The following is a 25977-nucleotide window of genomic DNA, read 5'->3' as shown; positions in this document are numbered from 1 at the left end:
TGTCAACGTCCTTGTTTTGATGACGTCGTCACGCATGGCCGTACTACCCAGCGCTACCTGACAGTCCCCTGTCAACGGAGTCAAAGTCTGTCGGTCACGCTAGTGTGATAATATGAGTGACAGACTAGGCCGTAGCCAGAATAATAATGTTTATTTGTTTTGCTGCTTTAAAGTGCTAGATAGACCGCAATGACCGCGAATGAACATATTTAGGCTCAGAAATAGATTAGTGTCTAGCAGGCGAGCGGCGTCAACACGAAGGCCTTTGTAGCTTGTTTAGCTAGGAGCCTTTCCCGATGCCCGTGATTTAACGGGCTTGTCGTTTTTATGTTAATCTTCAAATCAAGAAATCCCCTGTACCAACATAACGGCGCCTAAACCACATTGTCCTCTTGTCGATAATGGCTGAAGATGATGCGGTGGTCTTGCAACAGAACCTGGACAGGTGAGTGTGTCGCTATCATGCTAATGGCAGCAATGTGCGTTACGTGAAATCTCAACGGTTGCTTAAACCCTGATGGGTTAGAAGTGTCAGAATATTTCAAGCAAGTTGATGTAATAAGTAATTTCACCGACACTTTGTCTTATAACTAAACGAGACTAGCGTGATTTGTGTTCTTTGAGAATTAGATACAAATATGTCTGACCTAGTCTGGATTTGCTCCTGGACTAGTACTTGGTATTCGTATCCCCTGTACTGTATAGTACAACACGGTGCTGCAAAGTCATTTTTTTCTACCATATATTTGGTTTGATAGCTATTAACCTTGCTATACTTTCATAGTTGATTATGCTAAAAAATAGTTATGTTTTATAAGAATCTGGTTACCATTTCAGATTTTAATATAATCTAATAGTGCTTTTTGGAACCACATTTTGTCTCCAAGCCCACTGATTTTACATTTAGTCATCAACATGAATATTTTCAGTGTCTACATGAAATACGATGTCCATCTATTTTGGTGGTGGGGAGGGGGTTGTTGTTGTCTAATTTGCTTACATGGCGCATGTGCATGTAATTGCATTGGACGGTGTGAGTGAGACAAATATGTTTAGAAATACAAACAAAACTTTCTTCTGTTGCTTCTTGTTGTCATTTTGTTTAATGTCGCAAACAAGACGGAGCCACCTGTGAGTGGTTTTAGATGGGAAGAGGGGCCCGCGGCGGCACCCATCCTCGTTGAGAAGAGCGATAGATGCTTTCAAGTCAGTCTCCAAAAACACCACAAAAAGTCACTACTTTTTTTTTTGAAAGAGTACCTGGAGGGGTCGTAATACTCGTTAAATATACAGAGTAGGTTGCCGCCTCTGATCCCTCTTGCAATGTGTTCTTATTGTCAGGCAGATAAGGTGCTTATGAGTTGTGTTAAGAAGCAGAATTACGATGCATACCGCTACTTACTGAGTTATAACGACAAGCTAAATTCACAGACAGACCCATTATTAGACCCAAGGGCAAACAGGTAGTGCCAAATCTGCAGGGTGTCCCAAAAAAATGTATACACTAGGGATGGTCCGGTAGATCGGCCACCGATCAATTTTCCGTAAAAAATTGCGTGATCGGCATATGCCGGTAAATGCCTTTCAACGGCAATCACAAAAGTCGATCACCTGTGGCTAGCACCTTTGGCTGGCAGCACTGCTTTTGTTTAGTGTCATGTCTTGCCCTAACTAACATCTTGGGCAGTGTCACCCTCCCACTTTCCCTCTAAACAAAAGCAATCATGTCTGTGATGTGGAACCGAAATGCTAACACATGTCGCGAAAACTACCTTGTGGGGGTAAAACGCTTTAATACGGCATTTAAAGAACAACACTTGACGGAGGATGGTGAGTTTTGGAGGCTCACAGCAGGCTCGCGTGAAGTGACCGCTAACGCAGCCACTCACAAACGTTTGTGTGACAGTCGGAAGGCTAAGCTGATAACCCGAAATCGAATTCATCGGACGAAAGCAGCCTTTCGCAGCAGTGGAAGTTTGCCAAAGTCTCCTTAAAGAAGGCGTCTCATCCTCTGGAAATTTTAGGAGTTGTCTAGTAAGTGAAATGCCTTTGTCTAAATTAAGGTGATTTTATGGTTTCTTTTTTCATATCATATAGCCAGTAGCAGGGGTGCAGCCAGGAATTCTGGGTCCCATTGGGGAAAAAAAAAAATCACGTTGCCCCCCCGTTTATTAATTAATTAAAAATGTTAGTAAAAATTACCTATATTTTGGGTCACATGGCAGTCAAGGGACCTTGGAATTGTCCTAACTTTTCCCTTTTATACAGCACCCCTGTCCAGTAGCACTTATGAATAAAATGAAAAATGTATAATTAATTCACGTGATCGGTATTGGTATCGGCCGATTTCAGTCCTGGATGATCGGTATAAACACCCAGTTTACAATTATTTCAAGTGTGTATGTATATGATTTTTTGGGACACCCATTTTTTCAAGAAATTATTCTCAAATTTTACACTGATGAGGAATTGAGACTGAAATGCCAAATTGAAACAAAATGCTGAAGCCGAGTCTCAGTTTTGTAACTCTCAAGTACAGGATACAGAATCAGGTGTTGTACAATAGGGGCGCAATGATACAGGTTTTGTACCAGGAAATTGTAATCCACTGGCAGGAAATTTGCCAACAAATAAAATTCTCAAATAATAAATAAAAACATTTATATAGCATACAAAAAAATGAAGGCTGTGGGGGCCGCTTTGATGTGTACATTAGAGATGCTAAAACCAATCTAAAGCCCTATGATTTCCGCTTTAAAAGAATAAAAATGGAATTTACTTCATAGGGCCCTACCAATCCAATATAGGTCAGTATATTGTACTATATGCTGTATAAGCTATGTGTTATAGGTGACAATGCAAATTAGTGTATTATCTAATAATAAAAGAACAAGCTACAGGTGGAAAATAGCCCCTGGGGCGCACTTTAGACACCCCTGGTTTACAGTGTTTCCTTTTAGGAAGTTGCAAATACACTACTTGAAGATTGTCTTGTAAACGTACCTTTTAGTGAGCATATAGCTAGAAGCAATGATCACTGGTCATATATGAGAAGGTGATAGCAAAAGGATGTGCGTCATGTTCTCTTGCTCCTAGACTGTTGTGTGCTCAGCCTCTATCACTGACAAACATAAGACTCCGCAGGCTCTTATCTGCGCCTACCTCAGGCACTCAGGTTACCTCTGCAGTGCAGTTTTTCACAAAAAGATGGTGGGATGTCCATTCAGTCCTGCCAGACCTTTTTATTCAAGATTCAAGATTCAAGAGAGTTTTATTGTCATATGCATAGTAAAACAGCAGTTATACTATGCAATGAAAATCTTATTCTGTTCATTCTCCCAAGAAAAGAAAGAAAACACAAGAAAGAATCGTCGCCACAACTTATGGTGATGTCGATAATTATAAGATATAAATTCTCCAAGTCAAAGTAAAGACTTGTCCTGTAATTATTGTGATCGCTTAAAGTCCGAAAAATAGGGTCCTGTTACTTTGACAATGGTCCAGTAAATGTAAATAGTCCACATCAAGCCTTACGTCCATAAAGACACATTGACTTTTATCATTTTCATCAGAAGCACATATTTTCGACATATCATTGATCCTAAAAGTCGTTAAGCATTGATGCATTAGCTACCTCACGCTACTTAATAAACTCTGAACTTTTGATTGGCACTGTGAATGCTATTGCTTCTCTTTAGCTCTTTAGCAGTGATCACACAATTTAGAAGGTGTTCACATTGTATTAGAAAAAATAAGATCAATATATTTGATTACAGCGCTGGACTCTATCATCAATGAAGATTGAGCAAGAGCCTCTAGCTCCCTTCTAAGTCAAGTTTGTGTAGAAGTGAGAGTTAAGCCTGTGTGAGGGGAGTACAATACATCTATTGTGTGTCTCTCGGTATTTTCCATGGGTTATCTGAGTGTTGTGCAACTCTGGTTGTGCTATGTGAGTGTGTGTGTGTCAAGAAGGCATGAGAAGCGATTAAACTCATTCTATAGATGTAATAATATATAACAGCACCTCACTTGGCTCAATAGACAATTGTTTACCCCAGCAATAGACTATTAACTTCTGTTAACTTCTGAGAGCCAAAAAATCACAGCCCCTCTTCCAGTGTACGTAGCCCGGGCAAATGTTATTGAATCCTAATGATGACTGACACATTGAATAACCAGTGAAATTGTGAGAACCCAGATATGGTGGTTTCTGGGTGGACTTCTGTCGACAAATTATGGAACTCCTGTGAAAATATGCAAAGGAAAATATGGACTGTGCATGGACAGTGCATTAGCATTGCACCTTTTGAAGTTTTCATTTTCCAAACAATCAAGACAATACGTTCTATATTATATTCTATATTATGTATTATATATATATAATTTAAGAAAAACCTGTGTAAAATCCTAATCCTAATTGTAAAATTTGAAATGGGATTAGGTAAGAGCTCTAATTTTCGCCCCATTGTGTTTTCCAATCCATACTTCCAAATGAGTTATTTGGGGGGGGGCAAACCTAAGCAAATCTTGATGATGGAGCGTGCTGTACCTTGTGCGTCTAAAGTATGTTTTTTCAAAGTACAGAGTTGCACTAGTCTAGAGAGAGAATAAGACAGCATCTACACAGACAAACTACATTGTGACCGCATACTTGCGAAAACCAGCAATGACGCATTACGTTCCTGCACACGCCAGCAGCCAAACGAGGAGCCTTTGAACCTGAAACCTGTTTTGAAATGATCCTATTATAATTTATATACCAAAGACTTTAATGACCTTATACTGTGCCTTTTGAAATATACATGCATACATTTGTACATATCATACTTGCCTGTTGAGAAGAGTTTATTACAGCCTCATATAAAATCAACAGTGTTGGTAATAATAATAATATTATTATTATAAACAGAGCTTTGCTATATCCAGATCGAAAGTGAAAAAATGTGGATCGGTGCATCCCTGATAAAAATCTCACGGGGACACATTGTAAAAAGCCTACACAGATTGATTTAGAACAATCACTGAGCTACCAACTGACAGGTGTGCTGACCTACACAGACCTGTAAGAGTGAAAGGTCAGCAAATGTTATAGATTACGCTCTAAAAATGCTCAATTACAGGACTGCTGAGGCTGACAAGCATTCTTTTATTGCACCTTTAAGAGACTGGCAAGCTAGGAGCGTACAGTCTGAGATTCATATTGAACTAGATATAAGCTTACTTAAGATAATTATGTGTGAATGCTTTGGGAAAATAGTCAAATCGTTTTATTTTTAGAATTTATTCTGGGGAGTTTATCAGTACATAATCGGGGTGTCACAAGATCTCGCAAGATTAAAACTGACAAGATATCTCGTTCAGAAAAAAAGTGTTTCGTGGGCACTAGGTCTAGGACGATAATAAATTAATGAATTAATTACACAATAAATTAAAATTATATTGCCGCCCTTAATATAATGTCATGTGCATGCGTGTCTGTTTTCCTCATCTCTCGCCTCTAAACAGGCAGGAAGAGAGTTCACTCTGTGCATTGGTTTCAGTACCTTGGCGCGTTTGTTTCACAGAACAACGACATGAACGGAGTGAGCCATTTTGTCAGTCATACAGTTTCTTTGTCTTGGTGGGTGGAGGCGGGGCTGGTAGCATACACACAGAGTGCAGAAGAGTGTAATGTAGTTGAAATTAAATTAGTAGATTGCAATATATTAATATTTTTTCGTTGTACTTTTTTAAAAAAGTAATGTTAAAATCCCGTCCTCTCTCGCTCTCGTACACCCAATCTTGCGTATCGGCCGCTTCTCATGAACGGAGTGTCTCGTGCCACCCCTAGTATGTAATTAATGATTTTAATATGACCAAGCCTGTGCTCATGGCATTGATGAATACACTTGGTAAAGACTGCAAACTATTGAGTGCAGCCAAGTATTGCACTCCATTTTGGTTCTGTGTGCCTTGAATAGGAGAATTTTGCTCCATCTTCTCTGCGATTTCAGGATAAGCATTAGGAAACGGGAAACTTGAATGTGGTGATGTGCAAACGCAGATCACGCGATAAATTATAATCTGCATTAGTTGTTGTTGTTGTTGTTGTCAATGCCTATGTGTGCACACATAGATTCAAGCCGAGTTGGATTGTCATATCATTTCATAACACTTTGTTTGTAACCCTTCCTATCTCAGCTTGAGCATGACAGCAGCCTTTCTGTAGAATTTGCTTTTGGTGTCCACACAGTATGCCTTTTACAGCCTTGTTCATTGCCTCTAATAATAGAGAGGGTATTTTTTTTTTTTTTTTTACCATAAATACTCTTTACAGTTAATGTAGGCTGTGTGAGATGTAAACAATTGCTCTTGAAATGGGAAAACCCATGCCTTTGGCGGTGGGCCACTTTCAGTAGCATTGCATCACTGGCAAAGAACTATATTCTTGAATATGTTTTATTAGCTTATTAGTTACATTATGTTTTTGATAGTTGTAGTTGTTGATAGTTGAAGCCATACCTGCTTTAGAGCTCTGTTAACTGATGCAGAGGCAAAAAGGTGAGCTGGGGATTCGAGTTTCGCATGGAGGATTGCATTTCGGTGGTGTTCCATTAAATCCTGTGCTGCTGCCGGACTGGGTTACCAAAATAGGAGCTAATGAATCTGAAGGAGCACTCAGTTTTGACCCCCTGCTGTGTTCACTGCTCTCATTCACGTGAGCTCTTCAGCTCCCAGTCGCAGTCTTTGTCTGTCGACAAATATTTTTACAAGTTCAAATATCTCCATTGACATTGGCAGCTTATCTCAGGTCATTGAAAGGATGAATATTGCCCCTCAGGTAGTCTTCAGTCTTGTCAAAGTGTAGTTGAGTGCGGTAGTAACGAGGGGTGGGAATCTCTGGCCACCTCACGATTCATTGCGATTACGATTCAGAGGCCTGCGATGCGATGATAAAATGATTATCGATGCATCTCGCTACTTTTTTTTTATCAATAGTTTGTCAGTTTTTCCATGGTTTTCCATTACTGGGCTTTTTTTTTTAATAATAAGCTTTTGTTACAAACATGAATTCGTGGAATTGAATATGGTTATGAAATAACTCTTAAAAGCACTAAAAATAATGCAACCAAAGTACTTTTTTATTACACATAGGAGTGTAACGATTGGTTTTAATAAAGATTCGATTCGTATCACGATTTGCGGTTGCCGATACGATACATGGACGATATTGGTTCATGTAGAACGATACGATCCAAAAACAATTCAGTAACGTTAAATAGATTCAGTAACTTTTTTGCCAAAAATTCAACCAGCGTGACTGTGAAATAAATACCGGGATATTCAACAGTGCAGGTGAAGTTTCCTAGATTCCTGTTGTTTTTTGTAAGGGAATCTTATAAATCATTAAAAAGCTGACATACTTAAGAATAAATCACCTTAATTTAGACAAAAACGTTTTTCTTACTTTTTCAAGAGAACATATATGGCTCTTGAAACTTTAAGAGGATGAGACGCCTTCTTTAAGCAGACTTTCAGTGTGAGAGCACATTGTCAGAATTTCCAGGTATCAGGTAGCGGTGGCTCCAAGTAAAAGAACAGTCGGCGGAACTCGGTGTCTTCCACTGCTGAGAAAGGCCGGCCATCTAGTCCGATATACAGGAGTGTAACGACTATGTTAGCTGCTGTTTGATGCTGCACCATAAGTCTCGAAAGCTCACCATAGTCAGTCAAGTGTTTGTTCTTCAAATGCTGTATTAAATTGAATCTATTTAACGTGCTTTCCCCGCAAGATATTTTTTGTGGCATGTGTTTCAGGATGCCAACTTTACATCACTTTCACAAATGCAGATAAGTAGACAAGTTCCACATGGCAGACATGTTTGTTCCAGACCCAACCACGATAAATGAATTTCCGTGAAGTAGGATTCAATAAATGGAATAATTTCATAGTTAGAGCATAGCAAATGTGTTTATGACTTTCTCAATACGATTTTTTTAGCATTATTAGATACATGTAGACATGAAATAACACCCCTATAGTCACCTTTACAGTCCTTTTATTGTTTGTTTACAACACATTGCTCAACTGTAATGCGCAGGCTACGGGATCACTGCAGGGACAGGACACGGCAGCCGCTTTAAACATAGCATGCAACCGAGCTAAGTAGTTAGCCTCGAATTTATTCATTCTAAACTTAAGGGTTTCAAACAGAGTGGGGAAGAAGGACACAGTAAGAAACCACAACTTACCACTTGCACACGGATTGGGAGGAGAACATCTTTTCCTTATGTCATGTCAGACATGCCATGACTGACTGAATGCAGCCAGAATGCGACATACATCTTGTTATTCAATATTTTTTGACAAATAATGGTCCATTGTCAACCAGGAAACAGCTGTCATTTATTAGTTAGTTAATTTTCTAATTTTCAAGCGATGTTTGAACTGCCATGTAGCGAGGAATGAGTGTATTTGTAAGTTATTACTGACTTAGGGGCAATGAGGTGTGTTTCCTCCAGTAAATGGTCTATTTTCTGAAGAAGAAGAAAAAAAAACAGATAGTTTTTCTCTGTTTTTAGTCACAAACTGTCCTGTCTACTGAGACTATGTAAGCACCAGCAACCCAACTAGTAGGGGATAAATGTAGACTCTATGCTGCCCAGCATGCATGCTGTTGACTAATCAGACCTCTACAGTTATACTTCATATGAGTTCTGTACTAACCTTGATGAACTATCTACTCTCGGCTCCAGGGTCCTGTCCAGTAATTTTACTCGTGTACGATTCCCTGCTTAAATGTATCAGTACAGGATATGGATCTGAATGGTTAGCACCCCAATCCCTGAGTAGTTCTGGTCACGTGCCAGGCCCACTCACCACCCGAAGTGTAATCACATCTGTGGGAAACTGCTTATATTGAAATATAATCTGGAAAATCTCTTAGCGAGACAGTTGGATGAAGGGCCATTGATGGCTTGACCAAGAGTTTGCATGGACCAGTTCCTGTTTTACAGTCAGATACTCTACAAGCTACATTTCTTATTTGTCTAATGGCCTTTGTCCCTTGATCTTGCTAAGCACATGCATTCATCAGCCTGACCTTTATGGCAATTTTGATTGATTTTCAATGCCTTTTGATGTGAATCCCAGGTTGTGTTTTGTCTTCATCCGACCCATGATGATAAAAATGAATGTGTTTGTTGTAGGAGCTGCTGGGTATGCTTTGCAACAGACGAAGATGACCGCACAGCAGAGTGGGTGCGTCCGTGTCGCTGCCGTGGTTCAACAAAGTGGGTCCACCAGGCCTGCCTCCAGCGCTGGGTGGACGAGAAGCAGCGTGGCAACAGCACAGCTCGCGTAGCCTGCCCGCAGTGTAATGCAGAATATCTCATCGTCTTTCCCAAGCTTGGTAGGTGGCACCTTGAAAACAATCTGGGGGATGGGCGGGGTGCAGGTGAGATGTACCGTCTTATCCGCACTATAAGGCACACTTAAATGACTTTAATTTTCTAAAAAATCTACGGTGCGCCTTATAATCCGGTGCGCTATATGTGTGCACTCAGTTCCAAAATCTGTAAAATAGTTGTTGTGCGACTTGGGGTAAGCTCTCTTCTTGATTGCAGCATCATTTCTATTCAACATGCAGAACCCACGTGATCACGACGACATCTTGTGCTAGGCGTGTTTAGCAAGAGTAGGAGTGATGTCAGCCGTGTGGCTGTGTTTTTTGTTCTAATCCAAAAAGAGATTGAGGCCGAGTTCAAGACTTGTCATGCACAAGTTGTAGTGGCACAGAACCTGGGTAGTTTAATACGACCAACCTCATCGTGCTTTTGAAGGAGAATTTTTGCAACACCATGGCTTCCTCAAGCATCCACCACTGTTTGACACATTTCCAAAGTGTGAGAAATTCCCACGGGACGACAAAAAGTCCTTGGCTATAAGAGAAAAGAGCCAGCCTCTGTCAGTACTGAGTAATGTCAGGTTCAAGCGCTTCATTGAGCATGTCGAGCCTCGCTACATTGTGGATAAAAGTACACACTCGATGCATCAACAAAGTATGAGATTTTCTCATACGTACTGTTGCTGACTGTTATTCTCTGTTTGAGTTATATCACTTGATCAAGCCACATCCACACTACTAAACAAGTAATAAAAGTATGTATGATCTGTGCTGTTATTGGATCGATGTCGGTATCAGCGAATATTCAAGGCTGCAGTATCGGCTCGGAAGTGGGAAAATCCCTACTTGTCATGTAGAGCAGTGGTTCCCAAACTTTTCACAGTTGCCTACCCCTTCAGACATGTGACTAGAAGCCATGTACCCGCTCCTCCTTAAAAAAAAAAAAAAAAAACTTCATTAACTTGAAATATTGAACATGATTAATAGGTTAATTAATTTCATAGTAAGTAATTCTGGTTCAAAAATGTGTCTTTGTCACATTTTGATTAAAGTTTTACATGAGCACTGATAAATAGATTTAGTATTTGTCCTACATATCTTTTATTTCAGCCAGAGGCTGGGATTCTTCCGTTTGAATGGGTTGAACTTGAGCTTAATGCTCAACATAATCATCAAACTTACTTACTTGTTCATATAACTGACACAGAGCATTAAAGAACTTCATGGTCTGTCTCCTTCCTTCTTTCTGCTCTAACTGGGCGCTCTGCGCTGTGAGACGTTCAGGTGCATTTGTAATTGTGAGTGTGAAGCGCTAATTGTTTTTCATTTTTATTCACGTAGCCCCCGACAATTTGCGTACCCCAATTTGAGAACCTAGTCCTGTTGATATAGCGAGGATATTTGACTCATGTTTTTGCGGTAGGTCCTTAAAAACAGCAGAGCACACTGTCACAGACTCTAGCTTTTTTTTGTCAATAGGTCTTTAAAGACAGTAGAGCACCCTGTCTCTGTCACTTCGTCTGTGAGGATCTTTGACTTGCATTCTTGCAGTAGGTAGCAGAGCACTCTGTCTTATAGAGGGTCTTATATTGTTGTTTTTTTTTTTTTTTTTTTTTGCAGCATGTCCTTAAAAACAAAAGAGTGCTTCAGTCTTATTGATGATCTTTGACTAGCATTTTTGCAGTAGGTTCTTAAAAACCGCTGAGCACTCTTGTCACGTAGAGGATTTTTGACTAGGGTTTTGGTTTTTGTAGTAGGTCCTTAAAAACCGAAGAGTTCTTCTATCATATTGAAAATCTTTGACTAGCATTTTTGCAGTAGGTAGAATGGCACTCTGTCTTATAGAGGATCTTTGACTAGGTAACAGATCAGTATTCCTGTCAGAGGATCTTTGACATTGTTTTTGCTGTCAGTTCTTAAAAAACAGCCAAGCTCCTGTCATATAGAGGATGTTTGTCGAGCATTTTTTCTGTAGTTTCTTTAAAACATCAGTGTTCCTGTCATAGAGAGGATCTTTGATTAGTGTTAACATGTTTTGAATACTATTTCAGTTTATGATTTTCTGACATTATATATTGCCATTTACTGAAGTAAAAGTACAGTATAAAGTGAATATGTTATATACAAAAGAGAAGTCCGGTTACAGCTGGGGTGTCTAAACTTTTTGCACTGAGAGCAACATACCTAAAAATGAAATGGTGCAAAGGCGCCTTTGATTTTGATTTGATTTTGTAAAGCAACCCATGTAGATATGCTAAGAAGTTATAGAGACCTGATCAAAATATTAAGACCAGTTGGAAAAATTGCTAGAATTTGCATTTTGCACATTTGGATCTTAAAATTCTAGCAATTTTTCAACTGGTCTTCAGATTTTGATCAGGTATGTCTATATTTCAAGGAAAAAATGCGTTTCAGCGTTGTGATATAGGTAAAATGTTACTAAAAGGACATTATTTGCCCCCATAATATTATGAGTTTCACCCCGTAAAACAACTTTCTTCCTCATTCAATGAAGCCGTTTTTCTATTCATATATATTAAAATTACAGCTGTTTTTCAATTTCTGCTGGTTTTGTTAATTTTTCAACTATTTAAACTTTCCTCATATGAATTTTGTACTTGTAAGTATGACGTTATTCCCATGATATTTTGACTTCTCTTAATATAACTTTTTCCCCAACCTAATTTTCCCAAAATTACAAAAAAAAAAATCATATATGTATATTTAATATTTCGACTACATGCTACTAAAATTTTTATTTTTAATAAACACTGTTCCCTCGTTTATTGCGGGGGATGGGTTCCAAAAATAGCCCGTAATAAGTGAAATCCGCGAAGTAGCCAACTTCATTATTTTACAATTATTATATATGTTTTAATAATTTTCTCACATTTCTCTGTTGTTTAAACACTCAAAAAAGTTCAAACCTTTGTTTGAATTTTAATGGTCAACCACAGTTCGGACACAAGAAATTATAAGTCACTCACGTGTCCCGTGACAGTGCCTCTTCGTCCTGGTGCTGTTCCATTGCACTGTAGCGTTTTTGTATCCTTGTTAAAACATATTGCTGCAGCACTCCTCCCGTTGCAGTCCTCCTCCTCCTTCCAACCGAAGATTCATTTACAAGCTAGCAAGCAAGCTAGCGTACTGCAGAAAACACGGCAGGCACGAAGGAGGTTCATTGTCTACAGCCTATGGTCTATGGTCTACAGCCATCAGGATGCAGAAAACAAAAAGCACAGAAAGAATCTGCGAAAGGTGAACCTTGTTAGAGCGAGGGAACACTGTATTACAGGTTTATTCTTGTAAAATTGCAGCCTTTTTTTCCTCATTCAATTGTGACTTTTTCTTTTATTTTCCAGCTATTTTAAACTTTCTTATACTAATACTATTCGATATGTCTTAATTCATTAAGGTTTTAAAGTCTCTTCTTTAAATATTTACACTTTATGCTACTGCAATGACATTATTTTTCTTCATAATATTACTTCTTTCTCGTAAAATTTCAACTTTTTGTTGTTATAGTACAACTTTTTTCTCTTAATACTTTGACTTTAATATTATAAAATGACAGTTTTTTCAATTTTAGCTTCTTTAAAAAAATATATATATTTTTTTGTTTTGTTGTTAAATTCGATTTTTTTAATGTATTGACCTGCGGGCAGCACTTTGGACACCCCCGAGTTACACTATGTCTTCTCAAGGGACAACACTATAGAAATTAAACTAGTGTACAGCTTGTATGGAAGTGTAAAAATCCTATCCACTGAAAATGACACAACACATTGTCTAAATAGCTGGCAACACAAGTGGGGTAATTGTGCCGTGCCCGTGTCAAACATTGTGGCGGGAACGTTGTGGTCTGGGACTGCATGCACTGTGACAGTGAATGAGTTACGCAGACAGTCCCATTATAATGTGTTTATAAGCGAGTACGAACAGGCAGCGCCAAATCTATTTGTAGCGAAAAACACTGTAATATATACTTATTTTCAAAACCAATTAAGTGAAATTGGGTAATTTCCTGCGGCGCACCAGCACAGTGGCTGGGAATCACTGCTCTGGAGAAACCAGCATTTTCAATTATCCTGACTTGTCTTTGTGACGAGGGTTTTGAAACGCCAGCTATTGCCTGCTTACTTTCCAGTTCTGTTGTCCTTAATCTACAGCCATTCCTCGTTAGACAGCAATCTTTGGTACAAGGTGCATTAAGAATCAACTACACACACATTGTGGTTACTAGTGCACGCACTGAATTACCCATCAGTCACTGAGCTACTAGAATGTTATCTTCAAAGAGCAAGACGCTACAACGTGAAATGAGACCTGGCCTCAAGGCAGCGTTGTCTGCTGGAAGCCTGGCTGGTAAAAAGGTTCATTTATATTTATAGGGAACAAAGCTGTGCTGTCACTTACCCGGGGTGTTATAAGCAGAAACTTCAGCTCACTTCCCTCGGCCCAGTAAATAACCTGCTACATGTGATATTTGCAGTTTGCATAATATGGATTAAATGGGGTTCAAGTCCTTGTTGGACTCCGAATGAAGGAGTTCATTTTAGGTGATCTATGAGATATGAATAGTGATGATTCAAATATGAGCTTCATTGTGAGAATCCATGGCATGGTTTCCCGACAGTTACAGATTTGTGGAGATTTAAAGCACATTGAGTTTACCTTGCCATCTCATCTAGAAATAAAAATGTCAGAAGTGCTGTGGTGCTTTATGAGTTTGGGAGTAGGAGTGAAACTGGGTCAAGGGAGGAGCTGATGAAGCAGCTCATCAAAAGCTGAGAGGAGTGTGCTGCTGCCGCTGCTACTCCTGGACAATCGATGATTTGTGACAGGATGTGTCTAATATTGCAGTACTGCAGTTATTGCATGCTATCTTTATTGTTTTTTTTTTTGTTAATCATATAACTAATAACTAGGAATCTTTCATTTGCAGCAAAAGCGTACAGATTGGAAGTGACCAAAAAAAAAGCATCCATATGACTTTTGAGCTCAGCTGTGAACCGCATGTCTCCGAGATAAAGTAAAGCAAGTTTAAAGATCAACTTTAAATTGTGCGGTTCAGAATACTGACAAGCAAAGCATCTGCTATTTCAGCCCCCTTTGGTCCAGTCTCCTTTTAAAGGGATAGTTCGGATTTTTTTTTACTTGAAGTTGTATGACATCCCCAATCTGCAGTGGACTGTATCAACAGTGACTTACCCCCCCATTTGGTCCCGCAAGTCCAGTTCTGGTCGGATTTCCGTGACGGGCAACGCAGTTCTGCTTAGTTGCTGGGCACCATTTAGCCCTCGTGTCGTCCCTGGCAAAAGTTTTTGCGCTTTCATTAGACATGGCGATAGGAACAAGCCCTGGGCCCCGGCCATTGTAGGGATGCTGGTGTTTTAGGTGGCTGATAAGATTTGATGTTTTGAAACTTGATGATTTTTCCTCTAATTGCCAAATATTTGCAGATCATTTGAAGCATTTGGTGAAATGTCTTTGGTCGGGTCTGGAACCAGTTAACCGCGATAAATGAGGGATTACTGTCTATATATTTTAACCAATTAATCAGATCTACCGAGCTTCATTTTGGCTAAAAGTGAGCAAAGTGATTATGATACTGCTGCTCCATTGCTGCAGTGACTTGTTGCTATTTTCTTGCAACCTTTTGTTGCAGTGGTTGTGAAGGCACAAGGGCACTGTGCATTTATTTACACAGCCTGTTCTTCGAGTGTAGTTTATTTGTAATTTTAAAATGAATTTCTGCAATTGTCCTTGCTTGACTGCACACGCTGCAATTTTGTAGCTTGCTCACACTGAGACGACACCTTTTAATTTGGGAGATGGAGCTAATGACAGCTCACTTGCACAGACAATCACTGTGGAATCCCTACTATTGACCTGCGTTTTATTAATTTTAAGAGGTGAATGGTGCACAAGTGGTAGAAGTTGGGTGGTGGTTCTGTATTCCTGCGTGCCATTACTCCCATCAGCACCTACTGCAGAGCCAAAGAGAGGCTATCAACAACATGGCTCAGAGGACACCGTGTCCTCGGTTGCTCCTCTTTTGCAGTCCGTCTACCCACAGAACATAAACACAACAGCGTGCCCATGCACACACACACACACACATGCTGCTGAAGCGATGTAGTTACTCACCCCTGACTCTCCCTTTTTCATTATTGTAATTATAAAATCAGCTGTCAGTGGATGCAATGAAATGCTTGGCTTGCTTTTATGGGGCGACCTATTTCTCTGTGACGATGTAGAGAGCAAAAGGCACTCTTACTCTTTGATCAAAATAAACTACGTGAATGCACTCAAGCACAGCAAGTCCGTCCACAACTACATTTCAAAACAGGTGTAGTAATAAGTGCTGAGGAAAATATTAAATACTATCTTCCTTTTTCAATGTTTTTATTGTCTTCATGTCTTGAGTTTGTCCAGTACAGGGGTGTCCAAAGTGCAGCCCGGAGACCATTTGTTTTTTTACTGGTCTGCAGCACATTCTAAAAAACTATTTAGCAAGCAAACAAACAAATGGAAACATCAGCAGTAATTTTACAAGAATAAAATCCAAATATTAAGATAAAAAAGTTACAATCTAAAAAGAAAAATATGTCATTATAGTAGCATAAAGTTAAAATATGAAAGAAAAATATGTTACAGCAGCAATGGGGAAAAAAAAACAGCTGTAATTTTCTGAAAAATGTCATAGTCTAATGAAGGGGAAAAAAGACAATTTTACAAGAATAAACAACAAAAAGAATAACGTCAAATAATGTCATTTCAGCATAGAGTTAAAATATTAAAGATACATTTTTTCAAAGGCGTAATATTATGAGAAACAAACCACACAAAATAAAGTTATTTTTAGAAAATTAGGTCGGGAAGAGCAGAGTTCATACTAATAATACGTTTTTTTTTTGTTGTTTTTTTAACCTACATTACAAATAGGGCTGCAGTTATCGAATATTTTAGCAATCGAGTATTCAATCGAGTATTAATCAAGTAATTTGAAAAAAAATATTTTTGTTTGGTTAAAGTGCAATTATAAATACACACGAGAAAATAAAACATTTCACACAACGACCAATTGATTACATTTTTTTAGGTAATCAACTGTTTTATTTCTTAAATTCACATTGTGCATAGGAATAAACTGTATTTTCTTGGGTCTGATGGACTACATGATGGAGCTTACGTAGATGAATTTATCCATCCCAGACTAACTATTTACTGGAAAAGGAGAGAAATGATAATGACTTTACTAAGACATTACTAAGACTAAATTACATATTACATGATGTTGATGGCTGTGCATTTATAAATCCTAGACGTAGACAGGCTGACTAAAAATAAGACAAATATTCTTTACAAGATATTGACTTTTTGTAGTGTTCAAAGTAAAATGAAGGCACTTTCTGTGGTGGAACACATTACTCTCAACGGAGTGAGACACTCGCTTCCTTGTTCCATTACACAGTATTGTCTGCTAGAAATGACCAGCTACTGATTAGTGAGCTAAAATGCTTTCTTCTTCTTAACTCACAGCGCCGTGTTTTTGCAGATGAAATAAACCTTGTATGAAGTCACGTTGCCATCGTAATAAACTGCCACACATTAGACAGTAGTCATAATTAAGTGAAAGCTAGCCCTCCACACAGCTAAAGTTATGTTAGTAAGATACATTAAAATGAATCTCACTGATTTGCGCTACATTAATTTAACCTAGTCGCGGCTCTTCCGCTCCATTCGGGAGGAGTGATGCAACATATAAGGTGTGCTGTTGTGGTATGCAAGTGCCGCTTTACAGCGGATACACGTCACGGTGTTCAACTTGCTGTTTAGTCACATTTTCTGTCTGTTTTTTACATTTTATTTTCCTTCTAGGTCATTGCCGTGTCGCATTCTCTTGCCTCTTCAATCTTCCCGCGCCATACGCTTCCTTCTTCATCCTCTGCGTGAGTGACGTAAGCGCGATGGTGATGTAAGCGATTCCTCGAGGCAAAAAAAAATCCTCGATAATTTTTTGTCATCGAGGTACTCGAGTTATTCAAGGAATTGTTGCACCCCTAATCACAAAGCTGAGATGCAGTTTTTTTCTTGAGATATACAGTATATAACTTCTTAGCATATCTGTGTGTTGTTTTACACAATATCAAAGTGGCCCTTTCAGTATGCGGCCCTCTGTGGAAAACGTTTGGACACCTGTGGTCCAGTAGCTCACAGCTCTCATGTACCCTGCTGTGGAGAGAGCGGTATCTGTGGAAAATAATTATGGTTAACAGTTGGTCTAGTTCTGTAAACAGCTTCTTAACGGCCAAAAAAAAGCCCATAAGTTCGGAATAATTCCCTCAGAGCCTGAAATGTTTTAATTAGCCTCACACCCACACACAAACTTGAGTTGGTTGGAGTTTTTGCGCCTTTGGTTTTCCCTGTATATTGCACAAATAAGCAGTTAGTCATGTTTCACATAAGGCAGGCTTTAGGCCATGACATTAGGTGCATCTTGTGGCATTTCTATATGGAAAAAAATAATGGGGTGTACCCTTTTTCATGACAAAATGTCACAACGGATGTACATTTTACCCGCTTAGCTGGGGCAGCAAAGTAGGTCAACACAATTTCTCCTTGCTGGTCATATCAGAAAGTTTGCTCTGCTGCTTGTTGATCGTGGAAAATGGAAAGAAAATCATCTATTTATGCCGGAAGGTTTAGTCTTTCTATATAGACACAATCAGGAGATTAGGCATACTCTTATCACAACCGACTGTGTTCCCTGATACAACAAAGCTTGCTTTAGAAATGCACAAATGCAGTTTAACAATATTTTACCACCGTATATTGATCACTTCTTATAACATACCCGTGGTGTACAACTGCACCGAACCATACTGAGAGGCAGTATTTTTGCTGTAGCTCCTATGTTGGATTAGATCAGTGGTTCTCAATTATTTTCTGTCACGCCCCCACTGGGGGATGGACATTTTTCCGCGCCCCCCCAATTGGAAATACTATTGAGAAAGTGATAACATTTATTTATTTATCTGTACTGTACAGGCTGAACTGGAAACTGAAACCAGCGAAATGCAGCAAAATGGAGAGCAGTGAAGCATACGAGCGAGTCAAATTGCAAGCTGAGTACAACAAATTCATACATGTTGGCAGGTCTGCACTATTTGAGAAGCACTGGATTAGATATTTGGAGGCTGGTGTACCTAATGACGTGTCCATGTAGATGTGGCCTGTGAGTGAACATTGCACCCTTTCTCCATCACAAAAGTTAATTAATAAATTATTGCTTTTTCGTGGTTAAAAATGGTCTATTTTTTTTAATATGCATATTTAAGCAAATTATACATATTCATGGCCTAAATTGAGCATTTTCAAGGATAAAAATGGCCGAATGAACGAAAATACATATATAAGGAATTCAAAAGACATGATATGAAGTGTAATACAGTATCTCTGACCTGTTGTGTGCGCAGTGGGGCCTGGGAAGGGACGTGTGTGACGTTAGCTGGCTAGAGTTGACTGTTAGCTGAGTGCCAGCAGCAGGTTAGTGTCGACAGTGGCCGACATGAACCGCAATAAACGAGGGACGGCTGTATATGGTAATTGAACTGCTTTGTGAATAAAGCGCCGCTCTCATCTCTGACACACCGGCACACACATAATGGCCGGAAGTTCAGTGGTAAAACACAATTCCAAGAAAAATAACATGCAGGTTGAAGGTTTTCTGTGTTGGTTTTCACTTTTTAACAGGCTGAATTTCTCGAGCTGTTACTGTTGAGCTTCCACCCCCCTTTCCTCAAACTGCATCCTGGTGTAGTTATTAATAGGAAGCAGAGGGCTGAGTGAGGGGGGAAGGCAGGTTGCCTTTCTGTAAATATTGCATGATTTCCCAGTGGAGTCGGCCTGGAATGGCACTGAGGAGACGGCACTTTCTATCGCCTCATGTCCACTGAGGATTGACATTCTCTCACTTCACATGACCATTTGAGTGATCTCATTCCCAGATATGTGGCAGGGAATGTCAGTGTTTCCCATTATTTGTGGCAGCCCGCCACTAACAGATTTGGCTCTACCTGTTCGCCTATGCTCATTGACATATTATGGGACTGAGTGTGTAAGTCAGTTTAACATATCTTATATGAGAATAAGAAGGTGAAGCAGGAGGGATCAGTTTTACACCTTATTTAGCGAGTAATCAGACCCTTCTTGACGCTCTTTTTAGCTAGACCATTGGAGACTAAAATGGAGAAGCTCTCAAGAGGATGACTTGTCTCCTGGGCTTGAACTGCTTTAGAGTGGCAAAGGAATATAGATGTGTGTGTTCAAGTTAAAGGACACAACAGTCTGCCTCTTATTTCCCTAGTTTAGTAAACTGTGGCAGTGTTCCAGGAACATATAGAATGTATAGATTTCACTTTTGCATCTCATAGCAAAGTGATGCCCAACAAGGGGTACGGGTACCCCTTGTGGTACGCAAGCAAATATCAGGGGGGTACATGGAAACATTTAATTTCCAAGATGATGAGCAAATATTCTCAGTCATTTCATATTAAGCCAGACAATAAAATGGAACGCGTGCGATACAACTGGTTTCCCCAGGCAGACAATAACCTGCTCCAAAGTCATAACAGTTTTGTGTTGCATTCTACTTTTGGAGAATTATCAACACATGTGTGTGAGGGCGTACAAAAAGGATCTCGGGGTACACAAGACAAAAAAAGGTTGGGAAACACTGTCGTGGCACGTACAGTGGCAGTGGTGCGTTCAAGGACCACTGAACAAAGTACGGAATCTCAGTGCTAGACGAAAAACATCATCGGCGAAACAAAGGCAGAAACATGTAAAAATTGTGGGCTTTCTAACATGAAAGCACGTATTGCTCTTCTCAACGAGCAGCGGGTACCATCTCAAAGCGGCTCCGTCTTGTTTGTGACAAAAAAAACAACCAGAAAAAGTGATGGAACAAAGTTGTCAACCTAATTGTTGCAGTTTTCATTTTTTTTTACTGACTTTTTGTCTCCCACAGAGTTATTCCTCTCTCCTGCGCACCTGTTTGAAACACTGAGCCTCATACCTGTTTTGCTGTAGGCTGACGGTGTTCACAACTCCTGTTGCGTTCTTGTTGCAGGTCCCGTGGTCTACGTACTGGACCTGGCCGACCGACTTATCTCCAAGGCTGGACCCTTTGCTGCCGCTGGCATCATGGTGGGCTCCATCTACTGGACCGCTGTCACGTACGGTGCCGTCACCGTCATGCAGGTGTGACTAGTCGTGACGATGCGAGGTTGTGTCATCGACTGTTCAGTTATTGCAGCATGGACCTGTGTTTGTATTTATGTACAAGTGATTGTAGCTTGAGTTCGAGTCCTGTCCTTCCCGCAGGTGGTGGGCCACAAGGAGGGTCTAGATGTGATGGAGCGGGCCGACCCTCTGTTCCTGCTCATCGGCCTGCCCACCATCCCGGTCATGTTGATCCTCGGCAAGATGATCCGCTGGGAGGATTACGTCCTGCGCCTGTGGAGGAAGTACTCCAACAAACTGCAGATCCTCAACAGCATCTTCCCAGGTCAGCTTGCTTTACCTTCTTTTTCCCCTCCTATTTAGAAAGCCGTGGCTTTTTCCAAGCTTGGTTGCTAGAAGCTATATGTTGTACATCCACTGGATGACTTGTCATGTTCGGTTGGCCTAAAATGGGTGCATTTGCTCTGCTAGATTTTTGATGTGGTACATCTTGATCCACTTGCAAGAGCACTCCGCTGAAAAATGTTAGAGAAAATGCATTAGGAGCACCATCCCTTTGCTCCGCTCTCTCCCTCTGTGTGTGGCAGAATGCAACGGAGCTCTTTGAAAGTATATTTTACGAGCCTTTTGGCAAATATCAGCTAGCAGAAATAGCGTGTTTTATTGCTGGAGTTCAATTCAGATAAAAAGACCAATGAAAGACTTTGGAGGTTTTTGCGGTTTGTTTGCTGGTTAGAGCACAAACTAGCAGTTTTTTGACAAATTTTTAGATTTTATAAGATACTGAATTTGGGGTTTTTATTAGCGGGGAACTATTATCAGCAAAATTATTAAGAATTACATTCTTAAAATATTTCACTCTGTCTTAGTGAATCTATACAATATAAGAGTTTTTTTAATTGAACGACCAATATGAGATTTTTGGGGCCGATACCAATATTGGGAGCCTTGAAAAAGGTGTAACAGTGTAGCTGCTTTCAAAACATGGAATATAGAAAATTACAACTAAATAAATGGAACTTTTCCAAAATGATTTGAATGAAGACATTAACTTGTGAATGTATGAGCCCCTGTAAATACTGCATGCAAGTATGACGTGAAGGGGGACGCTGTGTAGTGGTCTTATATTAATGATGGGCATGGGAGTTAACAGTTGCATATACCTTTTATGTCACCTTAAAACACTGTATAATAGTCTTATACTAGATGATGGGGGACGTGGATTAACAGTTGCGTGTATCTTTGTTTATCTCACAAAGATAATGTACACAACTTGTACATGTACAATGTAATACGCTTTCTAAAACTTCCGTGGAGAACTAGAATGTTCTCCTTGACGTGCCCTGACAATGTGTTTCTGCAAGGACAGTATTCTTACGGGGCACTGAAGTGTAGTGTTATACCGTTTTACAACGTCACGGCTTCTCTGCTGCAGCCGAGGGAGTGCGACAGGCAGAGCTGCACCTCGCTGGTCTGTGTGTTTGTGTGGGGGGGTAAGGGGCAGCACAGACACACACAGGAATGGCGTGACAGAATCTCCACACAGCAAAAACCTTAATATATCGCTTACATATTCACCAACGTTAATTCATCGGTGATGCATCAAAATTGGTGGGCTGATTAATCGGTCAGGCTGTAGTTTTTATGCGCGCTGATTTGACGCCATGCAAATGTTGACGAATGTAAAATCTGGGCCACATTATCCCTGTTCATGTTATTTGCAGAACAGTGACAAATAGTGTAGTATACACGAGCCAGTCGACCTTCAGCCTAGGTCACAACCGGTCGTACGGGCTCCTATGGCCGGTCTACGTGCAAAAAAAATGCAAGAAACGCACGGAGGGCACTGATGTGCTGACTTATGAGCCGTAGACTAGCCACAGAGGTTCTTTGATAAGTCAGACAAACTCTACAGGCGCTTTTGTTTTTGTCAGGTTGCAAGACAAACTTACGCACTTCGTCCAAGATCTTCATGGTCTCCACAACTACGTTCCCCACAAACAAAACAAAAAAATGCCAAAAATTGCACGGCCAAAAAAATCGTACACTAGGTCCAGTTGTGACTTAGGCATTCCTTAGTTTTTATGTTTACAGTAGATCAGGGGTCGGCAACCTTTACCATCAGAAGAGCCATTTTGCCTCCTCTTCCAGAAAAAAAAAAAAAAACTGTTGGAGCCACAAAACATGACACTGCTTATGAACTTGTAAAAATTGTAATCTTTTTAAAATATTCCCTGTTACAACCACAAAATTCAACAAACAGAAATGCGCCTCCATGTGTAGGCCTACTCTGAAACCATTTTAACACTTGACTCTAAGTCTTCCCGAGTGGTTCCCATATTTGTGTAAACTTAAAACAAAATGTAGCCGAGTGTAAGATTAAAAAAAGTCCCATCAGAGTTCACATATCTGCACATCAGTGTTGTTTGCTAGCATTTATGCCTGCATGAAAGGTCATGAGTAACCATTCTATTGGTCCTGCCCTTGACTGGCTTTGCAAAGACAGACATTCTTTCATTTTCTGAATAATTTCCTGTTTACTTTTTAATTCAGAGAATAGATGCTCTGATATTTTTATGAACGATTCTTTCATGCGTTCTCAATCTGTGAATGGCTTCCCATCTCATGTGCAACCCCATTTTCTTGCTAAATCTGGCGACTTTCCAAACCCTCTTGGTGACTTGTTTTCTCAAAAGCGACTAGCGACAAATGTAAAGACTTTTCCTGACATCGTCGTTGGGAGACTTTTCCGATATGTGGAGACGTGAAAGTGAAAGCACATATTTTTTTGAGCGGTGAGTGTACGGTCAGCTGCCGTGGCACACTGTCTGCCTCTCCTGGCGTCATCACCTCGGCGATTAGCGTGTCACGGGCTCCGAGCACATAGCTACAGCGCGCTTCTCATTATAAAACATATTGCTATGCTCCTGTTTTACATCAATTGCATTGTTTTATTTTACAGTGCAGTAACTTGCTTCAAACTCAACTCAACATACATTAACCTATTTCCCCCTTCCCTTGCTCGTCCAATCAGCAGTCAGAACGCAATCCAGATGCATTCACGGACTTGCAGTGAGTCGGATATTTCACATTCATTTAGGAAATGGACATTTCCCCTGCTTCGGTGTTGAGGCTGAAGGGCAACATGCGGCCCCGGAGGTGCGGGGTTGCCGACCCCTGGTTTAGGTAGATGGTGTTAAGGCAGTTCACCTTCTCATAGGAGTATATGACGACGCGAGTGGTCACGCCAGCGCTGGATGTTTCCACAAGAAAAAAATGACATAGGTGTGAAACAGTTTTCCCTGCTTGTGTAAAAAAAAAAACAGTTAATTGGACACTCGTCCAAGCTGATTGAGTCATCAGCAGTAGTTCCATCAGTGACTAATGAACGTCAACACTCAGTTCTCCCTCCTTGCATCATCTCCACAGGGATAGGCTGCCCAGTCCCTCGCATCCCAGCAGAGGCCAGCCCCTTGGCCGATCACGTCTCAGCGACCCGGATCCTCTGCGGTGCGCTGGTCTTCCCCACCATCGCCACCATCGTGGGGAAACTCATGTTCAGCAGCGTCAACTCCAACCTGCAGAGGACAATCCTGGTGGGTGGCGCCTACCTACACACACACACACACACACACACACACACACACACACACACACACACACACACACAGACCCACGACACACACAGCGGGTGTGCTTGCTTTTTAAATGTTTCATTATGTGTTTAAACCTTGGTCTGTCTCCGCTCACCCCCTGTAGGGAGGAATCGCCTTTGTGGCCATCAAGGGGGCGTTTAAAGTGTACTTCAAACAGCAGCAGTACCTGCGGCAAGCACACCGTAAGATCCTCAACTTCCCTGAACAGGAGGACGCCTGAGGACCAAGCAGATGGACATCAAGGGGGTTGGGCGGTGGTGAGGGTGGGAGGAGATGAACTGTTGGTAATGAAGACTCAACTATCAGCTTCACCCTCTCCCTCAATGACCTTCACACCCCAGCATCTTCCTGCCAACCACCTTTGCTTTTGACGCGCCAGCCTGGCAAAGATGGACACACACAAACACACGAAGCAGAGAATGTGCTCCACAATCATAAACACTTCTGTTGTATTTTAAGGTGACGAAATGGAAGCCATGCAAGGTTTTATAATCACAATAAACATCAGCGGTTGTTTTATCATGTTCGTTGGTAAAGTTCCTTTCTGTTGGGAGCCCTTCCAGTGTTTGAGAAGTATTAAAAAGATGAAATAAAATGTTGCTTTGCAATATTTCAAACACAACCAGGTAGAAGAAAATCATTTTCTTTGATTTTCTTTCGTTTTCAGGGCTCGGCAGCCTTCAACTTCTCGATTGTCGCAAGCTTTTTTGCAATCACGTCTGATCATCTCAAGGATTTGTCTCGTGAGGGACGTCCACACGCATGTGCAACGCAAAAGCTAGAAGTTTGACACCTTTCACTTGCTTGGTGGTCGTCACTCATTACTGTGAATGTTGGAATGCGTCACATCTTCAAGATGGCTGACTTTTTCCACTCTGTTTCCGCTTAGCCGCCGTGATCCAACAATACTAACTCAAGGAACACTTAGGAATGTGAAAGGGGTCGACTGTAATAAGTTCATTTACAAAGTAGGTTTCACTGCTTGATTTTTACAATGGTGTGTGTGAGTGGGGTGATTTCCACAATAAAAGCTGTACATTGCTGGTTTCCTTTCAAGGAGAAAAGTCACAAAGTGTAATGTGACTTTATTGTGAAGACATTTGGAATATTTAACCTGCATGTGTAAGCTTGGCAAGCTTTACCTGCAAACTCACTGTAGTCTCACAAGTTGCTTCTCAGTGCAGTCCTTTGATATCTGTTATGTCAATAAATGTATTTTTCCAAATATAAAAACTGCTGTCTTTTAATGTTTACCGAGTAACACAATAGCGTGTACATTATATGGACGAAATGTTGATTTCAGAGGCGAGAGCGGGGTAACCAAACACGCAAACGCACGCAGGCAGAAACTCAAACGTTATGTTAAATATTTAAAATTCGTCGAGCTGATGTGAAACAGAACAAACGTCCAACATGTTGACAACATTGTGGCAGCTGAACACGGGCTCTGGCTAATTGACACAAACACCCGCCCAGGCACCGCAGGAGTGACAGTGGGGACGGCCAATCACACGCTAGAAAAGAATCAGCTGACCCAATCGATTAGCTTGTGGGTGGTCTAAAGGTATAAAGGTAAACAGGCCTCAGTTTAAGCGGCCGTTGCCCGCTTGGTCCTAGTGCGTGATTTCCGTTTTACTGTAGCATAACTGTTTTTGGACTGTTTTCAGGCGACCAAAACTTCCTTT

General features: G+C 40.5%; 1 protein-coding gene across 1 annotated transcript; it reads left to right on the top strand.

Annotated features, from left to right (window-relative positions):
- Positions 1 to 27: 27 nt before the first annotated feature.
- On the top strand, positions 28 to 25844 carry marchf5 (membrane-associated ring finger (C3HC4) 5). Its single transcript, XM_054798831.1, has 6 exons — positions 28 to 445; positions 9190 to 9392; positions 20524 to 20654; positions 20778 to 20961; positions 24066 to 24232; positions 24396 to 25844. Exons 1-6 carry the CDS (start codon positions 402 to 404, stop codon positions 24510 to 24512), a joined length of 846 nt encoding a protein of 281 aa, XP_054654806.1. The 5' UTR covers positions 28 to 401; the 3' UTR covers positions 24513 to 25844.
- The last annotated feature ends 133 nt before the right edge of the window (positions 25845 to 25977 follow it).

This window comes from Dunckerocampus dactyliophorus, chromosome 14 (assembly GCF_027744805.1).
Source record: "Dunckerocampus dactyliophorus isolate RoL2022-P2 chromosome 14, RoL_Ddac_1.1, whole genome shotgun sequence".
In the NCBI taxonomy this organism is placed as follows: domain Eukaryota; kingdom Metazoa; phylum Chordata; class Actinopteri; order Syngnathiformes; family Syngnathidae; genus Dunckerocampus; species Dunckerocampus dactyliophorus.
The sequence above is the reverse complement of the archived record's forward strand: the minus strand, read 5'-3'. Positions and strand labels throughout refer to the sequence as shown.

What these genes read in the sequence shown, in the direction of transcription:
- marchf5 (XM_054798831.1), top strand. Translation starts at nt 402, where the DNA reads ATGGCTGAAGATGATGCGGTGGTCTTGCAACAGAACCTGGACAG. An exon ending in TTGCAACAGAACCTGGACAG is followed by an intron (nt 446 to 9,189) that starts GTGAGTGTGTCG and finishes TGTTTGTTGTAG; the next exon opens with GAGCTGCTGGGTATGCTTTG. An exon ending in ACCTGCAGAGGACAATCCTG is followed by an intron (nt 24,233 to 24,395) that starts GTGGGTGGCGCC and finishes CACCCCCTGTAG; the next exon opens with GGAGGAATCGCCTTTGTGGC.